We start from the raw sequence: 11,310 nt of genomic DNA, 5'->3' as shown, positions 1-11,310 counted from the left end.
TGGCTAAGTGCTTTGATACTCAAACAATTGATAAGATAAAGAAAATAACAATTCCTAATACAGACAAGGAAGACAATGCTCAGTGAACTCTAACTAAGAAAGGTATATTCTTGGTGAACTCCCATTATAACAAAATAAACTCAACATAAACTATACATCAAACATGGAACAAGACATGGAGTATATGGATACAACTTCATCTCTCAAAAAATTTATTTGGAAAACATCCCATGCTACTCTTCTAAATAGCATGAGAATTGCAGCAATTATACCAGGTATAGACACCACTTGTAAGCTCTATATTGAGGGGCAAGAAACTCCAATTCATCTTTTCTTTGATTGTAACTCTGTCACACAAGTCTAGATGCGCTTTAATTTTGATAAGCAATTCATTACTAATGGAACCAACATTTTTCATGGTTGGATGAATGATTTTTTTGAAAACCCGATAAAGGGGTCTATGATATAGACTGGCAAGTATATTGTAGCATTATTATTTGGCACATTTGGAAATCTTTTAAGAAAGAGAGTGAAAACAGTGTCATAACATCAAACAATATCATCAAGTATATTGATGGCTACAAGACAATGAATACTACTACATAATGCTGAGTTTTTATTATAATCCTAAGAATGACAACGCACTTCAGATTACAACCTAACATAGACAAGGACAACCTAAAAATATGGAACACATAATAGACATTACTCTAACAATGATGCATTCACAACAAAAGCAAGAATTTATCTAACGTTGTGTGATCATGTACGAATCATTAGAGAAGCTAAAGGGTTGCATGTTGACCGTACAACTAGAGAAGAACTAGACAAAGTTGGAGCAGAAGCAGCCTTTCAATGGGCAACAAATTGGAGCGACCGTTTGATAACTTTCAGAAGTGATACGGGACGTATCTTTGGTTGGTCAAGTATATTCCAAGATTTACTGATATCTTGGATATCTCTTAATTTTACTATTTTAATTATTAGGATAATTACTTTCTTATTTAGGTTTATCTTGTGTTATGAGAATCATATATTCTCTTAGGCTAGTTTAGGAATGTTAAGATTTCCTAGGTTTTATGTTACCGGATATATATAGCCTTTGCATTACAACTTTATCTTCAACTTGGATTAGCTCGTTTATTGAAAATATCATTTGGGTTAAAACCATGTTTTCTTCTCTTCGAGAGATTGATAATCATTGATCGTTTATCTGTTACTTTGCTCATGGATTGAAGTTGATTATCATATTTGGGTCTTGTTTACCGGAATGGATTCCCCGCGTGTCAGTTTATTCTAAATCATTTCCGTTGTGCCATATCAGGTGGTTAACAGAGCATGTTTTTCCTGTGATGTTCAACTGTGGGTTTTACCTAGAATAATCAGTTAAGGAGTCCTGTGCAATCTAGGTATTTTATATAAAAAAAAGTCGTTTCTATCACGGTTGCTTCTTATATCACAGTTTGTGATAAAGGGAGAAAGAGAAAAGGGGGCAGTGAAGATTTTTTGTTATGTGCACCATCATCAAAAGTCTGGAATTCAGTTTGGTGAGTATTCTATATTTCATCTACTGTCAATTTTGATATTCGTGAAACCCTAATTATGATAGCTTCGTGGGAGAAACAAGTCTTCTCGGCTAAAAGTGGAACGAGAACTAAGTTGCTGAGTTTTGTTTTGTGTTTGATTTAACGTGCAAGTCCAAATAATTATGTTACTCACCTAAACCCCACGCATCAAACTTGTTGTTACTGATGGGAGAACTTTATATTAAGCTACCTAAGTTTGGTGGAACAATTAGTGGTAGAATATGCCATTTCATAGTAGATTGCAGTTGCGAAGAAAACTTGATATCGATAAAAATGGTACAAACAATGGGTCTCGAAATGGAATGGTATGCCCATTCGTATCAGATCGAATGGTTCAATTACGGAGGAGAAATTACTTGCATTGGTGTCTGCAGGTTTCCGCTATCGTTTGGTAAGATCTATTCTGACTCAATTCTGTGTGAAGTGGTTGACATGGATTTAAGCGATATCGTGCTAGGTAATCCTTGGTTACTCACTGTTGGTGCAACTCGGAAGAGATGGGACAAATCGTATAAATTTATATGGGGAAGCACAACGGTAAAATTTATACCACGTCCTAAGACAATGGAAGAAGCAGCAGACGTAGACTCTAGTGGGTGTGAGACAACATGCAAACAAAAGTTACTTGAGGATACCGTTTCTTATGAGGATGACTTTTTAGTTTCAAATCATATTTGTCCATATGAAGATCCAATGTCTATGTTTATGTACACCAATTCAGTTGGATGCCGTTTATACCTAGCTTGGAAGGTCTCATGTGAGTTCATACATTGTAAAGGAGGGAAAAAGAGACACCGGACGAAGTATTTGTACATGCATATAATGAAGGCAGTAAACTTGAATATATTTGCGGGCTGGTTAGTGATTCCGATGCACAATTCAAGATCAGGTCATCTAACTAGTGGCAGCTCCAAATTTCTCTCTTCAGTTTGTCATATCGAGCATAAAATCGAGAGGAGTTTCGTCACAATAGGGGAGCCTGATACGGGATGTGTCTTTGGTTGGTCAAGCATATTCTAAGATTTACCGATATCTTGGATATTACTTAATTTTACTATTTTAATTATTAGGATAATTACTTTCTTATTTAGGTTTATCTTGTGTTATGAGAATAATATATTCTCTTAGGCTAGTTTAGGAATGTTAAGATTTCCTAGGTTTTATGTTACCGGCTATATATAACCTTTGCATTGTAACTTTATCTTTAGCTTGGATTAGCTCGCTTATTGAAAATACCATTTGGGTTAAAACCATGTTTTCTCCTCTTCGAGAGATTGATCATCATTGATTGTTTACATGTTACTTTGCTCCTGGATTGGAGTTGATTATCATATTTGGGTCCTGTTTACCGGAATGGATTCTCCGCGTGTCGGTTTATTCTAAATCGTTTCCGCTGTACCATATCAAGAAGTGATTCTCAGCCTCTTTTGTTACTGATAGGGATATATGCCAAATCTAGACATCAAAGATACAAAATCAGTGAAGACTTTGGAAAAAAAACAAATTTGATATAAACTTATTAGTTTAGGACTTTATTAGTAGTGAGAACAAATGTTATTTGGGCAACAAATTTGGACATGTTTTGTAACAAATATGCAATTACGCATGTTTGGAAAGATGGAAATTTTGGAACTATCCTAACTTATTTAAATATTCAGAACTAGAACGGCAATGTAATAGTGTACCAGAACTCTCTTACGGAGGATATGGCTCTATTCTATCAATTAATAACACGGAAAAACTTCTTTTTCTTTAGAAAAGAAGTCCAAAAATTTAACCCTCATTAACCGATCTTAACACTATTTTTATTAGGAAAAGTGACAAGTCTATTACTACTTCATTTTCAAAGAATAGGTTTGTTTCATGTACGATTTACACATAAAATAAGTCTATGTTTTTGAAAGTGAAGGAGTACTATATCGGCCTTAGCTTAGTTATTAAGTATTCTAGATGTTGAGCAGTGTATACCGTTATAGTGTTGTATGTTGCTTCGGCTCTAATTGCATGCCACGGGTCGATGGTGATTTTTGTACTTGCACAAAGAACTCCTCAATTGAACCTTTTAGGCCCAAAATAGCATGAGGAAGTTCAGACTTCGATACGAAGTAAAATCAGTACTCAGCTGAACCATGATGGTTAACACTATGGTCGAACAAGTTTTGCCTGGCAGCATATGCCACCAGGTACATACAAGGACAACAATAACACGTGGAGTTGGTAGCACCGTACTTGTAGTTACCGCAACAACATCAAAGACTTGGCCCAGGCAGCTATTTATTATGTAGGTTCGTACACACAAAAGACTAATTCCCAAACCTTGATCACAATCACAGAAAGAGAGGCTTTTCAGAGAAACACAACAATGGTGAACAACAAACCAATTCTCCCTCTTGTCTTCTCTGCTGTAGTCTTTTTCTTAATCATCAATTCTCATGAATGTCAAGCCGAAGAATCCATTACCATCGTCAGTTCAGAACCTCAACAGTTTCCATCATTCCAGATTCAAAGTGTTAATAACCCTAATCAAGCAATTTCAACAACAGCAGCAGCCGCAGATGCCAATGCTTGTTCGTATACTGTAGCAATCAAAACTAGTTGTTCTTCAACAAGTTTCACTAGAGACCAGATCAGTCTTGCCTTTGGTGATGCTTACGGAAACCAGGTTCGTTTCTTTGAAAATCTATTCCCTTTGTTTTCTAGGGTTTTAAAAAAAAATGATTTGTTTTTTTGAAGTAAAATTTAACAATGGGGTATATTTTTAATTTGATTTGGATTTATTTGTGATTTTGTTGAATTAGGTTTATGCACCAAGACTAGATGATCCATCTTCAAGAGCCTTCGAGATATGTTCAACTGATACATATCACTTATCTGGACCATGTACGTATAGAATCTGTCACCTGTATCTATACAGGGTAGGATCTGATGGCTGGAAACCAGAGAATGTGAAGATCTACGCTCCTGGCTCAAGGATTTCCACATTTAACTTCAATGTTTTTGTTCCTTATGGAGTTTGGTATGGCTTCAATTTCTGTAATAATCAAAACGGTGATGGAGTCACCGCTGCTATGTAATGGAAGTAGTAAAACACTATATTTATTTCGGACTTATTTGATTACTAGTACTTTCCTCTTTGGCAGACTTGTAAATTGGATTCTAGATTACTGCAATTCGAAAAATATGTTCCATAAAGTGGACATTCCGGCCAGCGTTCTAATACACCAAACAGTTACTAACACATTGTTCCAGTTCCATATCATGGACTCATGAAGAAAGAAACAACACAATACACTGACGGGCTCATGCCCGATTATCTTTACATCATGAAGGAAGAAACAGAACAGTGAATTAGTAAATCTATTTCTTTGCCAACAGCTTCTTAGGCAGTTTATCTACGGGTGTGGTCTTGAGTAGGAAAAGCCTAGAAGCGCGTTCTTGTAAGGCACCCCCACATTTCAGTCCATGTGCTTGTAATTCTGCTTTTAACCTCTCCATACCAAGAACCTGTATATCAACCAAAAACAAATACATCACAATGAGAAACAGAAACAGATGTTTCACTACAATGCTACATTTTTATTAATACCTAAAGCGAACAATCAAAGACCCTAGACTCTGAAGAACTGCAAGCATATAAATTTCCTAACTTACAAAGAAAATGTTCTTACAACCAATTCTGGTCGATATCACTTATGTGAACATATAAAATTTGCTTTAGACGTAGATGGTGTTAGAAGATAAATTTTAGCAGTAATTACTTATGTTAGGTTCACAGTAATCTAGTAAACTGGATTTTCAAAAGAACTGTTCTGTGTCAGATCAATGACCATTATTTTGAATTCTGAAGTTTAATATAATATAGACATGATGGCTTGTTACAAAAAGGAAAATACGACGAATAATCACATTGGGGAACAAAAGGGAACTAAGTACCACACCAAGAGTGATAGTACTGTAATAGACAAAGATGCCATCAGTATGTTGCACAAACCATTTCCTCCTTTAGCTCAAATCCATAAACATACGCTTATCTATGCTTATCTATAAATTTGTAGGAACAGATACTAGAGGGGGCAGTTACCACACGGTCAATTTCTCGACTATGTCAATCTCTATTCCATAGAATCCATATACATGAGGAGCCCCTCATTCATAGGATCAGCCTTGACAAGTACATTACAAATAGCAAGGCCTACTTCCCATGCCAAAGAAAACCACAAGACAGATTACGTGCGGACCGAAGCCAGGTCATATGGGATAATGGGAGCGATGATAATCCTAAAGAGTTTATGGCATGCATTGCAACTAGTTTTCGTTAGTGAGCTTAGTAAAAGAAGCTCCTACTGTCCTTCTATCCACTTCATCGAGTTTCCCTACTCTCTGATCTCTTTGTCTCTACCCTTAGGTGGGCATTAGCAAGTTCATGAAGTCCAGCTCAAGAGACATTTTATATCGCTAACTTATCAAAAGAAAACTATTTGGTGTATTTTCTAAAATTACAAAAGAAAATTGACATCAATAAGGGATAGTGATTCGTGAACATACCTCCATGTCTGCAGCAGAGTTAAAGTCATCAAAATTCAATGGCTTCTCCAAATCAGAGCTCTTCTCACTCGCAACTGCTGCTTCTTCAACAGAACCGTTCACTTCATCAACAAGAGAGTGTCCTGCCAACTCATCCCTAATCTCCAAGTTCGCATTGGCACTCTGACCAACTGTCTGATTATCACTTTCAGATTCAGTTCCAACAGATCCATTTCCTTCGAGATGAACAGTCTCAGCTTCAGGAACGATATCCTGACGACTTCCTAACTCTGGACCCATAAACCCATCAATTTCATCATTGTTTCCAGATCCTTGCCCCACTTCAAAACATTCCCTGTTATTCTCTGTTGAACCTCCAGGAGAAGATAATTCACCGCCAGAATTCTCCACTGAACCAGAACCAGAACTACCTTCACCATCCTTTAACTTACCTTCATGACTTCCATCATCAAGAACCTCAGATTTTTCATCACCTTCATCATCACTGCTATCTGAGTCGTCCTCATCTTCTTCCACCGACCTACAAAATCAACAAATGTTCCATCAAATCCTAAAGGCTAGACAATTTCAACAAGAACACCACCTCCAATTTCAATGGCGGTGATGGTATTGGGTAGTGGTTGGTGGATATTTAGGTCTGCATAGACCACCACCCACCGCCTAGTATCAATTGCATTCACAATCTACAGACAATCAATCAAATTTCTATGAAACAAAGAAACAAACACATTTCAAGCAAACCCTAAAGAAATACATACCATAACTTCAAACGCTTTTCTGAATTCCCAGTAGTGGGAATGCTCTTCCTTTTAGCCTCTCCTAAATTTTTAAACGCATCCCTGACAGCATTTTCAACACCTTCCATACATTTCTCCGAATCCTGTCTATACTTCTCAATATATTTGTCATCTCCCTTATTCCCAGTTTTCTTCAACTCTTTCCCTTTCTTTTTCAGAAAATCCTCAGCAACTTTCTCCAACTTCCTCTCTTCTTCTTCAGCTTTCCATTCCTCTAACTTCTTCTCAGCATTAACATGTCTTAATCTTCTTCCACTCATATCTCTACAAGCATCAAAATTATCAGTTTTCTTCTGCCCAGCTTTTGTTCCTGCACCACGCAATAGAGAACCGAACCCTCCTTTACCACCAAGAAGGCGACCAAGTAGATTGATTGTGAAAAAGGTGCCATCTTTATCAGATATTTTGATTAGGGTTTCATCATGAATTTGTTTAGTACCTGTGATCAATCTCTGTTGATTTTGGGGGATATTGGTTATTTTGTGAAGATGGGTTTTTATTGATTCACCTGATATCGTGGGGGTTGTGAATTTTAAGGTTGCTGTTTCGCCATCTAAGAGCTTTACCAATACGTTGTAAGCCTCCATTGATTCAACTGGAGAAAGATTTTTTCTTCTTTTTGGGGATCGGATTAGTTTATATATAGTTGGAGAAATTTTGGATTACATCCTCCCATTACAAAATTACTAAAGTTTAGTCCTTATTAAATAGAGTCTCATACTAGTTAGCCCTCGTTTTTAGGTCCACCCCAGACCTGACTAGAGCAGCTAATTGGGCAGTTGTTGGGCGGGCCAAGGGCCAAAGCACCCCTTGACCATTTCATTTCACTGAAAAGCTGACATATGGGGTTTCAATTCTAACGGAGGGGTTGTCATGTAAGACAAGACAGGATCACCCATTGGTAAATCCAAAAGCCTCGTGTCGGATTCTTTTTCATAGTAACTAAACCGTCATTAATTATTTTAAGAGGGTAAAAACTGGTTTTGGAGAAAAGAGTAAAACTTGATAGGTTGATGAGAAACGAGTCTAAACCCTAAACAAATGTACTGCACATGAATACTTTAGATTCGAGAAATCAATTTGTACAATTCTGGCCTAAACCAAGAAAATGTCGTTCCGGTCTTGCCTCTGTCACAAAATAAAGGAGAAAGGTTGATCTTGGGGAGGGAAGTAGAGAAGGTGTTGAGATCATAGAAATAGGCTCCGCCAGATGTGACTGTTTATGACTTATCTCAGAAAAATGGAGTTGGCTTGTAGAAAATGGAAGTTGTAAGTTCTCTGTGTTCTCTGGAAATTTTATGTTTCTTTTTCATTGAATAGATTGAAAATCTATTTATATCGAGTCATAGTCGAACACCTTGATCTCGTAATAAGTAGGAGTTATTTGGATTAGTGAAGTAGTGGAGATCGTGTGAAGATGGTAAAACCGTGCCCCTACTATGAAGGTAGGACTGGATGGTGTTGCACACCGCATGTTGTAAAACGCCAGACTAATACCCTGATGAACATCCCCCAGTTTGTGACATGTTTGATATCTCGAGTATTTTGGTAGAGACTGGCTCTTAGTCGTGATTTGCATGACTAAGGCGTGCCTGTTTGTATGGTAAAGTCCACATGTCATGGAGCAAGTCGTGTTACGACTAGTAATAAGAGGCGTGGTAGTTGTTGAGCGGTCCTACCACCATGACATGTGAGAAGTGGTCATGAATAGTGGAATAATGAGTACGTGATTATTCATCAACTAACATATGTCGTGAGCCTTGTATATAAAATCTATAAGTAGAGAAATATTTTGACCAATCACGTGCAAGCTAGGCAGCAGGTGGTCATAAGTGACAAGTCAGATCGTGAGTAGTACTCGAAAATAATATATGGAGCTTTTAGGTTAATTATAATAATTAAATTATTTATAAGATCGATACCCTAAAGATATCGTTTGCAGACGATGCATGCGAAGCAAGCAGCTCAAAATATTCGATGCAGACAAAGCATCGTTGTATAAAGCCTGCCTGAATTAGTCGCGGATTTTATGGTTAAAGAAGTGGCGCGAACACCCTCCTATGGCCGGCCATTGATGGTTGCTCGTGTAGGCTACGAATATCATGATTGGTCCGTTAAGAAGAAGGATGGGAGGTGGCCATCACGATACCTCGTTGGTCACCCGAAGTTGGATCTAGGTCGTCCAAACCAGCCGTCTAAGTTGGACGGCTGAGATGATTTGCGATAGTTTTTGGTCTTCGTTGACCTAATTAAGACCTTTATAAGCATCTCGACTAGCCTATTTTGGTCGAGATTTAAAGCGGAGCTTGTAGGCTAGGAGCGTCCTGATTTGCATGTAGTTATCATGGAACTTGCTCGGTTATTCCAGGAGGAGCCAAGCTTGTTACATTGACCGGCCAAGTCGTATGGTCGTGATCATTCTGTGACTGACTTGGACGGCCAAGATTTAATTCTTTATGTAAAGACGTTGTTCGACTAGCCTACTTTGGCCAATGATTTGAAGCAGTTAAGCTAGGAGCGATATGATTGGTCGAGGAAATAGGTGGGTGGTCGGTCATCATAACGACATCATATTTGCCGAGCTTGTAAGAGTTTAGATTAGTTAATGGAGCCGTCCAAGTCGTGTGGTCGTGATAAAGTTGCGACTGACTTGGGCGACCAAGATCTATTTTCTTGAGAAATATAAGCGCTTCGACTAGCCTACTTCCACTAACAATTTAAAGCGGAGCTTGTAGGCTAGGAGAAATGTGATTGGCCGACGGTAAAGAGGGGCACTTGGAGGCCAATATGGAGCAAATCCGGTCGGCCATGGGGGCATGAGTTAGGGTAAACCGACCGGCCAAGTGGCACTGCCGTGCTCCACCCGTGACTGACCTAATCAGTCACGGTCCCCCGTTTCTTTATTTTTCCAACTCCTTTTAGGGTTTTATTCCTATTAGCTATATGATGAGCCAATTTCCTAGATTGCTGTGTTTAGTCTCGACCAATAGGGATCGAGATATCGTGCAGGCTCCATTTTAGGGCAAAAAACCTAACTTTTTGGGGATTGACACAAAATTAGATTAAAGTTGAATTTTTTGTATTGGAACAAAATTAATCAATTTAGGTGAATTTTATATGTTGACATAAAATTACTAATTTTTTACTCTTGCGAGTAGCGCAGCTCTGGTCTTGTTGACACAGCTTGCGCATGTACCTTCATGCATATCTTAATTCAGACACCTCGGGAGATTCATGCTACTCAACTAAGAGTGAATCATTAATCGTCATGTCATGTCATCATTAAGGGTTCAACTGGGAACACAACATAAAGTAAATACTCATTAGGCTCTATGATAGTGAATAATTCATCTAGGAGCTTGAGTTTCAATACGATAAAATTATAGAATGCCTGGGAATATTGCAATATGCATTATGTTAGAGCATATCTCGGTTGAACCCACCAAGTGTTGGTATGTCAAGTTTGATTGTCATTTAGTGAATCAAAACTCATCTAAGAGTCGCTTGATTATATACTAGAGACAACTTCGTATAGTTTAGACTAGAAAGTCTAGGATTATTGAGACATACAAGTATTACTCGAAAACCTGAAGAACGTGCAGAAGTAACGAACTACAACGAAGACATCATCCTTCCTCTTGAGGTTAGTAATATTGACTTGAAATATTTCATTCCTAACGTATCTTTCAAGTCGTGATATATTGAAAACATAACTGCGAAGTTGTGAATGAATATTTTACTCTAGTAATAAGACATGATCATATGATCATAGTGTTAAGGAATTAGACTACGAAGTATGACGCTTATCTTTTGAACTTCGTAGATATAACATCGACATAATCTTATGAATGTTCTTGTGATTATGTGAATGGGTAAAGTGAAGATTTTATCCTAGGAACCAATGTTTTACATTTTTTTAAAGGAAGTATATTCATGAACTTGTTTTATGAATCGAAAGGGAAAACGCTAGGCTTATTGGTATTGTTATTCATTGCATATCTTTGGATTACCAATATGTGTGAGATGGTAGAACCGATCGTAACTTTTTTATGTATCTTGGTATAACTAATCACAATGTCTGACTTATGATTTGGTATGACTATTTTTTATTAATTAGTGTAACCGATCCTAAATAATCACATGAGATGGTATGATCGATATTTGTACTCGGTGTGACCGATCCTAGTAATTGGTATGACCGTTCACAAAAGAGTTGTGTAATTGGTGTAACCGGTCCTAGTAGTTGGTGTAACCGATCCTAGTGACTGGTGTGACCGATCACAAGCAATACCATGTGTATATGGTAACCAGTCCTGGGAATTGATGTAACCGATCTTGGTAACTGATGTGACCAGTCTTGGTAACTTGTGTGACCGATTACA

The 11,310-nt window shown here is 37.6% G+C and overlaps 2 protein-coding genes across 2 annotated transcripts; one reads left to right on the top strand and one right to left on the bottom strand.

The window, feature by feature from the left end:
* Positions 1-3,890: 3,890 nt before the first annotated feature.
* On the top strand, positions 3,891-4,794 carry LOC113310068 (embryo-specific protein ATS3A-like). The gene is made up of 2 exons (XM_026558622.1): positions 3,891-4,248; positions 4,385-4,794. The coding sequence occupies exons 1-2, from the start codon at positions 3,949-3,951 to the stop codon at positions 4,658-4,660; spliced, it is 576 nt and encodes a 191-aa protein (XP_026414407.1). The 5' UTR covers positions 3,891-3,948; the 3' UTR covers positions 4,661-4,794.
* LOC113310067 (replication stress response regulator SDE2-like) lies at positions 4,748-7,553 on the bottom strand. Its single transcript, XM_026558621.1, has 3 exons — positions 6,890-7,553; positions 6,132-6,651; positions 4,748-5,090 (listed from the first exon to the last, which is right to left on the bottom strand). Exons 1-3 carry the CDS (start codon positions 7,513-7,515, stop codon positions 4,944-4,946), a joined length of 1,293 nt encoding a protein of 430 aa, XP_026414406.1. The 5' UTR covers positions 7,516-7,553; the 3' UTR covers positions 4,748-4,943.
* Positions 7,554-11,310: the final 3,757 nt, after the last annotated feature.

The sequence above is a fragment of the Papaver somniferum genome, chromosome 9, assembly GCF_003573695.1.
Source record: "Papaver somniferum cultivar HN1 chromosome 9, ASM357369v1, whole genome shotgun sequence".
Classification (NCBI taxonomy): domain Eukaryota; kingdom Viridiplantae; phylum Streptophyta; class Magnoliopsida; order Ranunculales; family Papaveraceae; genus Papaver; species Papaver somniferum.
This window is presented reverse-complemented; position numbering and strand designations above follow the sequence as displayed.